General features: G+C 43.8%; 2 protein-coding genes across 3 annotated transcripts in view; one reads left to right on the top strand and one right to left on the bottom strand.

The window, feature by feature from the left end:
• LHFPL2 (lipoma HMGIC fusion partner-like 2) overlaps positions 1-7,649 on the top strand; it is a 174,827-nt gene extending 167,178 nt beyond the window's left edge. For both annotated transcript variants that reach the window (XM_010847635.1, XM_010847634.1), the window contains exon 6: positions 3,523-7,649. In XM_010847635.1, the coding sequence (XP_010845937.1) occupies positions 3,523-3,779 (257 nt within the window). In that variant the 3' untranslated portion in view covers positions 3,780-7,649. The remainder of the gene's footprint in view (positions 1-3,522) is intronic.
• SCAMP1 (secretory carrier membrane protein 1) overlaps positions 1-11,199 on the bottom strand; it is a gene marked incomplete at its 5' end in the record, with an annotated part of 155,581 nt that overhangs the window by 15,059 nt on the left and 129,323 nt on the right. The window contains one exon of the mRNA XM_010847641.1: positions 10,358-10,456. Within this exon, the coding sequence (XP_010845943.1) occupies positions 10,395-10,456 (62 nt within the window). The remainder of the gene's footprint in view (positions 1-10,357; positions 10,457-11,199) is intronic.

Below are 11,199 nucleotides of genomic sequence, written 5' to 3'. Positions count from 1 at the left end.
GCTAGTGGAGGTGATGGAATTCCAGTTGAGCTGTTCCAGGTCCTGAAAGATGATGCTGTGAAAGTGCTGCACTCAATATGCCAGCAAATTTGGAAAACTCTGCAGTGGCCACAGGACTGGAAAAGGTCAGTTTTCATTCCAATCCCAAAGAAAGGCAATGCCAAAGAATGCTCAAACTACCACACAATTGCACTCATCTCACACGCTAGTAAGGTAATGCTTAAAATTCTCCAAGCCAGGCTTCAGCAATATGTGAACCGTGAACTTCCTGATGTTCAAGGTGGTTTTAGAAAAGGCAGAGGAACCAGAGATCAAATTGCCAACATCTGCTGGATCATCAAAAAAGCAAGAGAGTTCCAGAAAAAAACATCTATTCCTGCTTTATTGACTATGCCAAAGCCTTTGACTGTGTAGATCACAAGAAACTGTGGAAAATTCCAGAAGAGATGGGAATTCCAGACCACCTGATCTGCCTCTTGAGAAATTTGTGTGCAGGTCAGGAAGCAACAATTAGAACTGGACATGGAACAACAGACTGGTTCCAAATAGGAAAGGGAGTACGTCAAGGCACAGTACATCATGAGAAACGCTGGGCTGGAAGAAACACAAGCTGGAATCAGGATTGCCGGGAGAAATATCAATAACCTCAGATATGCAGATGACACCACCCTTATGGCAGAAAGTGAAGAGGAACTAAAAAGCCTCTTGATGAAGGTGAAAGTGGAGAGTGAAAAAGCTGGCTTAAAGCTCAACATTCAGAAAACGAAGATCATGGCATCCGGTCCCATCACTTCCTGGGAAATAGATGGAGAAACAGTGGAAACAGTGTCAGACTTTATTTTTCTGGGCTCCAAAATCACTGCAGATGGTGACTGCAGCCATGAAATTAAAAGACGCTTACTCCTTGGAAGGAAAGTTATGACCAACCTAGATAGCATATTCAAAAGCAGAGACATTACTTTGCCAACAAAGGTTCGTCTAGTCGAGGCTATGGTTTTTCCTGTGGTCATGTATGGATGTGAGAGTTAGACTGTGAAGAAGGCTGAGCGCCGAAGAATTGATGCTTTTGAACTGTGGGGTTGGAGAAGACTCTTGAGAGTCCCTTGGACTGCAAGGAGATCCAACCAGTCCATTCTAAAGGAGATCAGCCCTGGGTGTTCTTTGGAAGGAATGATGCTAAAGCTGAAACTCCAGTACTTTGGCCACCTCATGCGAAGAGTTGACTCATTGGAAAAGACTCTGATGCTGGGAGGGATTGAGGGCAAGAGGAGAAGGGGATGACAGAGGATGAGATGGCTGGATGGCATCACTGAGTCGATGGACATGAGTCTGAGTGAACTCCGGGAGTTGGTGATGGACAGGGAGGCCTGGCGTGCTGCGATTCATGGGGTCGCAAAGAGTTGGACACGACTGAGCGACTGATCTGATCTGATCTGAGGGAGGAAACTTCCCAGGTTCCCTGTGCCTGGTGTGAGGTTTCCTAGGGAACAAGATGGGGATTAATCAGGATTTATCATAGGCCTTAAAGATACAAAAGAATTAGCTCAGTCATCCTAGATCCCCCCAGCTGAGTTACATCTGTTCAGATGGAGAGTCCTTTATTCTTTCAAGGGTACTTTTTTGTAGCCTGGCCTTTCCCCTGATTATTAAGTTAGTTGTTCAGTCACGTCCAACTCTTTTGCGACCCCATGGACTGTAGCCCACCAGGTTCCTCTGTCCATGGGATTCTCCAGGCAAGAATACTGGAATGGGTTGCCGTTTCCTTCTCCAGGTCGGTAAAGGTAGGGAAAGAGAATCGAAAGTCAAGCTTAAATTAGGAGGATAGAACTGCTATTCCAGTGTATCTAAAACACAGGTCTTTTTGTCTATGAATTAATAATCTTGGTTATATAGATATCATTTTTCAAATAAAACTGTCTTTTCCTGCTGCATATACCATTGGCCAAAAAGTTCGTTTGGGTTTTCATACCATCGAATGGGAAAACATGAATGAGCTTTTTGGCCAACCCAACAGAATAAAGCCATCATCTTCTTGCAGCATCCTTTCTACCAAGAAAGTTTTGTTGGGTTAGCTTTGGGGCCCCTCAGTTTTCTTTGTCATTTTGGGATCTGGACTTCCTTATAAGCAGCTTCTGCTGTGTGAGGGTGAAGCAGGCGAGGTACCCTGTCCCACCTCGGCCCCGAGCTGGCAGGGAAGTTAACTCTTGATTGCACAGTGAGCAGTAAAGCTGCAGAGATAGTAAAATAGTGGACCTTTAGTGTGTCAGTGTGGTGAGATCAGCAGAATGGAAACAGAGCTTCTTAGTGTCTACTCAAAGCTGCACTTACTTAAAAGCAATCAGACAAAAAATTCTCATGAAGTTTGCATGTGGTTTCAGAATGTCTATGTAAATATAGAAATCACTGTCCTAGGTATGAGGTTGGTTGCTGATGAATGCCAGCAAACTGACCCCTCGTGGGCTTATCTTTAAAGCATGACACCCAAGTTAAGATCTGGTCTCTTGCATTTGACTCTTGTTCTCTGTGAATTCTCTTAGAATTCACATATTTTCTGCCGAAAGCCAGACAGTAAATATTTTAGATTTTTGCAGGCCGCAGGGCCTGTACCACCCCGCTCACTGTGCTGTTCCTGCACTGCCACGGGCAGTCCCTAAATGAACAGGCATAGCTGTGTGCCAGTAAAACTTTACTTACAAAAACAAGGCCCCGCTTGACCTTAGTTTGCCAACCTCTGCCTTACTGCATGGAGAAGGTGATGGCACCCCACTCCAGTACTTCGCCTGGAAAATCCCATGGATGGAGGAGCCTGGTAGGCTGCAGTCCATGGGGTCGCTAAGAGTCAGACACGACTGAGTGACTTCCCTTTCACTTTTCAATTTCATGCATTGGAGAAGGAAATGGCAACCCACTCCAGTGTTCTTGCCTGGAGAATCCCAGGGACGGGGGAGCCTGGTGGCTGCCGTCTGTGGGATCACACAGAGTCGGACACGACTGAAGTGACTTAGCAGCAGCAGCAGCAGCCTTACTGCAAGACGAGCCCTATGGGAGGAAGTAGTAACAGAGTCACCTGCTTTCCTAGAAGAGAAATTACTAGTGGGTTCACATTCTGACACGTACATACGAGGCTAAAGTGAAAGTCACTCAGTTGTGTCCGACTCTCTTTGCAACTCCATGGACTACACAGTCCATGAAATTCTCCAGGCCAGAATACTGGATCTTTCCAACCCAGGAATCGAACCCAGGTCTCCCGCCTTGCAGGTGGATTCTTTACTAGCTTCCATAAGGGAAGCCCCGAGGCTAAAAGTATTCCTAATAAAGTGACTATCTTGATCAGGCCAAGTTAGTTGCACAGAACAGTACTGACACTCGCAGAGTCTGGTCCTGGAAGCAGACTCAGTATCGTTCCGCTACTGCAGCCCGGACCCCACAGGCCAGAGCAGGCACATCAGATAACCATCACACAGACAGTACCGTCACTCACTCGCCACGGGGTTTTCATCTGTTCTCTCTTCTGTCCTGCAGGCCTCTTCCTCATCCTGGGCTTGATACTCTACCCCGCTGGCTGGGGCTGTCAGAAGGCCATAGGCTACTGCGGACACTACGCGTCGGCCTACAAACCTGGAGACTGCTCGCTGGGCTGGGCCTTCTACACCGCCATCGGGGGCACGGTGCTCACCTTCATCTGCGCTGTCTTCTCCGCCCAAGCGGAGATCGCCACCTCCAGTGACAAAGTACAGGAAGAAATCGAAGAGGGGAAAAACCTCATCTGCCTCCTTTAGTTTGGAAGAGACATCAACGCCGTTTTCTTGCTCACCGTAACCTTGTGAAACACTTCACTTCTGGTTCCATCATTTGGGTCAAGTGAAGAACTAGCCTTTACCTACCGAAGCCACATTCCACAGCCTCCCAGGACCGACGGCAGGCTGCGTCCAGCCACGCCGAGCACTGCACGTGAGGGCCACAGTGCAAATCGTAAGAGATGGAACGAGAAAACCGCACACAAGCCCTGACGTGGAGTTTCGTTCCGTCGGACCCCATCTCCCCCCAAGGCTCAATGAAGGATGATGATCTGACATGAAAGCAACAGGTTCTCTGGTAACAGAAGGGACCACAGGCCGGATCTGCAGGCGGTTTTAGACGTGTGTTCCTGCACAGGCTGCGTGCCCGCGGGCATCTCTGCCTCTGGGGCGGGGGCTTTGTTTCGTTCTTTCACACTGTCTCCTCTGGGGTCCACAGTGAAGACCATACATTTACCGGGGACATGACGTGCGCCACAGGGCACACACCAAGACACTGCCTCTTGCTTAGCTGACCTGAGCAGTCAGCAGGGACAGTGTGGAATTCTACTGTGGGACTTACTCTAGGCTGAACTCCAGAGTCAGGTGGGTCCACTGAACTCTGAGTGTCTAGAAATTTGAGGAGAGAAAGGATGAGGACCTGTCCCACCATGAGAATAAAAGCACAGACAGACTCCTGTTAGTAGAGACAGAGTCACTCCACTTCCCAGGCGTAGCACCAGTACAGGCCCAGTCTCCTCTGCCACCAGAAATCCCGTGTTTTCCCAGAGGGCTAGGACTGCGCTTTGACTGCCGGGGGAAACCTCAGTGTTTCCTCCTTCCAGGGACCCAGGTCTCCAGGCTGCTGTGGCTCACTCAGAGAGCATGCCCGAATCCCAGCCCTTGCGGGGAGACCTTTCCCCGCTGTGCGGTAACTAAGCAGCACTCAGCCGTGTTCCCGCCCTCGGCAGCAGCAGATGACAAGGAGCTGGTCACAGGAGTTATGTTTCTGTAGTTACTGGCGTTGGTCCTGGATGCAGACTCAGATATCATTAAATTGCTCTAACCGGTGAGTTTACAGCAAAGGCTTCATTCTCAGGAAAGCATAGAGTAGAAGGTTCATGCAAAAATGAGTGCTCAACTAAGCTCCTAGCACCTGCCTACAACTGTTTACAGAAAGAATGAAACACCACTATTAAAAAGGATCCAGGGGCTTTTAATCTAGTTTCTATAAGTCACCAATATAACTGATTCAGGAAAATGGCATTAGCCATCACTTCAACCTTACCCTGGAATGATCAAAGGGACCAAAGAGAACCTAGCCTGGTATCACCCTGAACTTCAGAATTGCGGGATGCTACAGAGACGCTTCCTTACAACTTAAGCAAATGGGATGGATCCACCAAATTTCTGGAAGGATTAAAAGTATGGGTCTTTTTAGGCTTATGAATCTGCTTACTTGAGGGCTTGCTTTGTTTTGAAAATTTAACAAATAACTAATGAACCTTGTTTGGGCGAGGTATTGTGTGCTAAGCGCCACCAGGCACAGAAGAACCCTGATTCAGATCTTACAACCCTGCCCTGAGTAAAATCATCTTAAAGCTGTGTGAGTCTGAAAACCACGCCTTGCTGCAGAACGAGTAATTGCTTTATATTAATACATAGATGGGATGGAGAACTGAAGTTTTATTCCCGTCTGGCCGTCAGCCTGGACCAGAAACCATTTTATCTCACAGATTATGACCTAAAGGGCAGGAGAGGTAGGGGTGGGGAAACCAGCCTTTAATGAGTTCACCATTCTTAGACCAAAACTGAGAATAAGCAAAGTGTACCTCTGTGACTCTTTTGAAAAACAAAGGGGTAAATACGTGTGCTCACGGCAGCCTGCCTTCCGGACTCGGGAAACAAGACCTGTGTCTGACATCACACAGAAGGAGGTGATGGCGGCCACCGAACAGGGCTCCTGTCCCTGCTGGATAGGGACGCACAAAGTCCTGATGCCATCATACTTATCCCTTTTTAACACTAGGAAATTAATTTAAAAAAAAAAAAAAAGGCAATTCCAAAAATAAAGTTCCCTCCACCAGGCAAATAATCTTGATTAAAAATAATACACATTTTTTTTTTCACAAGATTCACTTTTCCTTCTATACAACTTAGAGAATCTATGTTATAATGCTGATTGCACACTCTCACTCTCCTCCCAGAGAAAAGTCATAAGCCTAGAGGATCCTCTGAGCAGGTCCATCATCTTTACTGATTGCTTTTCCACTACGGTGGGGTGGAGGTATATCCCTAGATCACTCTAATAACAAGTCATAAGTGAAAATGTGCCCTCTCTTGGCCAGAAGAAAGTCAGTTGACAGTGTTTACTTCATTGGTCTGAATGTCACAGAAGACCAAAAAAAGCACATGCACACATACACAAAACCCCAAACCACTAAAAACCACTTAAAACACTGATGTGTCAGGCAGAGCACAGATGAAATCTCTCTAGCAGAGAGAGAGTAAAGGTAAAGGTGGGCCTTTTGAACCTGCAAGTCCCTTTAGCCAGGCTTCAGTTGGGATAAACAGAATATCAAAATCTTGCTAGCCTAGATGAAAACTGCATGGCTATTTAAAAACCACTGAATGGGAGGAATGTGTTAGAAACAGATTGAAAACAATTAGACAATCATTGACCTACATCTATTTTTCTAATAAATTTCTATCAATCACATAATTGCCTCAGTCTAAAAATCTAATATACCTGGACCATCACTGCTACCAGAAAAAGTCTTATTTATTTTTCGCCTGCATTTGTGCTTCAAGTTTTGTGATGGGGCTGGGCTTCTCAACGAACTCCAAGAAGGCAGAAGTGTTTGCTTTGGATTCTGTGGATTCTTTAAACCTGTGTGCTAATTCAACAATCTTCATGAACTGTGTAAGGGTTTTTGTATACTTACCAAACATCTGTGGTGTAATGATCTTTGTGAAACATGTATTCTGTAAAGTGCCATAGTCCTTTTTTTTAATGTGTGTAGCATATTTAAAATATATATTATATATTATACATACACGAGTCTGTGTGAGAGATGTGCAATAACAAAGGTGTATGTATGTTCTGTTTTTTTGGGAACTGGACAGGAGTCAGAACAGAGACTGTTTCTGTTTTGGCAAAGGAGAGTTAAAACATTTTGCCTTCATGGCCTAGTCATTAACCCAGAACAATTCTAATGCTACACAGACCTATGTGAAGAAAAGACTGGTATGAAATCACCTTTCCCTGGGTCTGAATTAATCACTAGACGTATGTGAAAGGTTAGGCTGGCCGGCCGGGCCCAGGTGATGCCAGGCTTTCGTGTGAAATGTGAAGCTGCCGTGTTGCCTTTTCTGTTAGCGTGATAACTAGTCGTTGGTACATAATCACTAAGGAGCTATTTCTTAACCTGCTTGGATAGACCACGTTAATGCTAGACCACTATTTAAGGGCTAATCTCACACCTTCTTAGCCATAAGGGTCTGCTTAGACCAGACCTCTCTGTGCAATAACATATGGCCCCTGGAAATCCCAGGCCTGCATTTGTACCGGGGCAGCACAAGAAGGGCACGACTGGGGTTTCTTCTGAGACTGTGGTGAAGCGCCTTCCAAGGCTGGGGGTCATGCGGTGCTCTGGAGGAACTTGGCACCACTTGATATTATTCAGCAGCCACTTGAGCCAAATATAAAACTGTGTTACCGCTGACGGACTCAATCAGAGCCTTCGAATTTCTGGTCATCCTATTGTAAACTAATACATTATTTGTCTAGCATTGATTAGGTTCCTGTGCATATGTATTTTCACCACATGCTCCCCACCCTCCCCAGATATGAATTAAACCAGATTTTGCAAACTTATTCTCATTCTTTCAAGTCTCATTATATTGTTTCAATATGATGTGTATAATCTGATCAAGAAAATATCTACCAAATTTTAAACATTAACATATGTGATACTGGTGATAAGATATTCAAGTATTTTAACTCTGCCATTCACTAATAACATATACACCTACCTGATGTTAGCTTTAACATGAAGTATATATTTCTTCCCCTGAGAAGCACTGATGTAAATATAAATAGGAAAAAAAAAATTAAAACCCTCTCATATGCTACTTAGTTATCTAAATTTTGAAGAAATATGGAAATACTTCAAAGTATTGTGACTACAATGTAAAGAAATGTGTACAACAAGGGAAAAGTCAACTGAAGGACACGTTCTCCTCTTCCAACAAGAATACCACAATTAAAAGCCAATCATGGAGCAATATACATCCACATTTCCTGAAGGTAATCCTGCCCATAAAAAGCTTCATCTAGAAACAGGACTCCACTTACAAACTCAAGACACGTACAACCCTTTTCATAAACTCTTATTCAACTCTCCATATCATGTGAAGAACTTAGAACATACAAAAATAGCTTTATTTTCTTGATCTAGGGCCTGTGACAGCTGAAACTACTGTATGCTTTGGCTTCTAGGCATTCGAGACATTTTAACATTCCTGACATGTGCCGGATTTCTAATAGGAATCAACATTAAAAGCTGACAAAATTACCCAAATCAATAAAGGCAAGTTTTTTTCCAAACAAATTACAATCAAAATAATGCAAGTGAAATTGGACATTTTCAGTTGCTTTCTCAGATGTTATTAACATCTTTTTCAAAAGTTAATCCACAAGACAAAGGACCCTGATTTTATATTTCAGCACAGGCTGGGCAACCCACACCTGTGCTTCACATTTCACCCTGAGTTCTTACTTAGCAATTTTGCTACCAGCTTGATCTTCCATGGCTTGATCTTCCTGGAACACACTGCATTCAACTCATTCCTAGCTCTCCTTAGAAATCTCTGCTTAACATAATAACAGTCTTGACTATCCTGGACATTTCCTTTAAGGGAGCTATTTCAGCAGTTTCCAATAATTCAGTACCTTTTTTTTTTTAACTCCCAAACACTAAAGGGTAAGAGCCTCAAAGCAGATTTCTAGCCTCCTCCCAAAGCAGCCAGTAATGTCTTCCTTTCAGGACCCCATCGGTTGCCTCGTCACACAGTTGTGGCCATCTGCGGGTGCCCCTACTCTCTTCCTCACTGCAGCTTCCTCCTCACCCTGGAGAGTTCTCCAAGATAAGTCTTTTAAGACATGACCTGCTCACTTTGCTTAGATACACAGGATGTAAATAAAAGCATAAATGAATAAGAGGAAGTAGTAAAACCACATGGAATAGAAAAATCAATCAAATAATTTGTAGCTCTTTGACTTTTTATAGTCAAATATCCTGAAAAATCTAGTATCTATACAAGCAGTCCACCATGGGCATATGTTTGGGAGAAACCACTAAACTTTACCCTTAAGAGAAGGAAGCCCGAATGAAGGCAGGAGATAGTGAAGACAATGAGATGAAGAGACGTTAGGGAGAAAGAAGGGGCAGCTTGGGGAGCGATGAGAAGCAGTTCAGGGAGTAGGGGAAGGAGTCTAAGATGGTTTGGGCACTGGGCAGAACGCGGTGCCTTCCCCCAGATCAGGAAGCCAGCGGGACTGGGACAGTGAAGGCATGAAGGTTCAGCCTAGGCTGCCAACGTGAAGTCCCATGCGCAGCTAGAAACACACGGTGGAGAGAAGACCAGCTGGGTGACAGAGACTTGGGAGTCTTCAACATGGACAGGCAGTAAGAACTTTTAACCTTTATACATATTTCATGGGCTGGTACTGTGCTAAGCACTTCTTTTTAATTCATTTATTCATTAAAACCTTGTGAGTAGAAACTAATATCCTCATTTTATAGATATATTAACTGTCACCCAAGTAACTTAACTGAGGTTAAGTAATTTATCCCACATGAAAAAGCTGGTAAGTGGCAAAGCCCAAGTTCAAATACAGGTTTGACACCAAAGACTACATTCTCCAACAGCTGTAGTTTCTTTCTACCCATAAGAGAGAAAACAAATACAAACCCCAAGGAGACACCAACATCTCTGCATACTAAACTCTTAGAATAACTTCCAAATTAAACTCCAAAAAAGCCACACCATGAGATGACAACTGATGAAAACACTGCTCCCTTTCAGAGAAAAACCTGGTAATTTTTCATACTTTCCAAGATGACAACATATATCTCAATTTGCTCAATCTAGAGAACAGCATTAAAAATTCATCAAGTATATGACAGTGATAAAAAATGATAGTTTTATTATAAACAATCTGTATATAGCACAGGGAACTATATTCAATATCCTGGGATAAACCATATGGAAAAAGAATATATTTTTTAAATGTATATATATGTGTAACTGAGTCACTTTGCTGCACAGCAGAAATAAACACAAAATTGTACTTTTCAACTATACTCCCATAAAAAAATTATAAATAATCTCTCATCAAGAATAAGCAGCCATTATGATTACATAAGGGGCCTATTTTCTTCATAGCTAATATGACAATTAAATGAGGATTTGTTTGCAACTTAAGTTTCTCCAAACACACACACACCCACACGCACACACGCCAAGGATCACTGAGGAAGCAGCACTGCTGTGAGGAGCAGGCAGCAGGTACTTACCCACAGGTTGTGGAGGTAGGCCTTGGTCTGCAGATTTTCAAAAATACACGCTGTACTTTTTTTCTTGATTACTGAATTGTTTTCTAGAGTCCACTGTCCCTAGAGGATGGATATGAGTTACTGGAAATGTGGAAGATGGAAAAGAGAGAACTGGAGAGAGGTGGCACCGGGTGGTGGAAGCAACCCCATATTCGCCAAGAATCGGGGGCCTGTGCTGGCTGCCTCTCTCCTGCCACCGCCACCACTCACTGAGTGACTGGGGTGATTTCCTATTCCTCTAAAACGGGGCCCAAGAACAGAAATTCCAGCACAGGCTTGGTGTGAGGGTTAAGTAACCGACTTAAGTGAAGCATTTAGTACAGTTTCTGATATACAGAAAGTCCCCAATAGTATGTTATTTTTAGAAAAAAGTTAAAAGAATCTTCTGTCCAGACTAATATCATTTAGAGTCGATCTTAAAAATGAAGCGTTGTCCTAAAAACTGTGAAGAATAATATAACCTGTTGTTAAACCCAATCTAGTTTTTACCTAGAGAGCCTCAGTGGATTGGCTACCTTGGCCAGCAATTTTTTTTCCATCCTGTACTAGTCATCTTTAGCTTAGGGCTTTCAGCAAGTAGAAGATTCCTCTGTAGATACAAGATACGTGGTCACTCCTATTTATAAACAAGGAGTATCAGCTGAGCCCATCATCTGTGGGAAACCAGAATGCTCAGAAAACCCTCCGATTATTTGTTAAAGCCTACTGATGCCAAAGCCTTCTTAGAAAAGGAACATCCAATCACAGCACAGTGTAAATAAAGATGGAGATGGAGGGCGTAAATTGATACAATTTTCTGGAGA

The sequence above is a fragment of the Bison bison genome, unplaced genomic scaffold (assembly GCF_000754665.1).
Source record: "Bison bison bison isolate TAMUID 2011002044 unplaced genomic scaffold, Bison_UMD1.0 scf7180017864252, whole genome shotgun sequence".
Lineage (NCBI taxonomy): Eukaryota > Metazoa > Chordata > Mammalia > Artiodactyla > Bovidae > Bison > Bison bison.
This window is presented reverse-complemented; position numbering and strand designations above follow the sequence as displayed.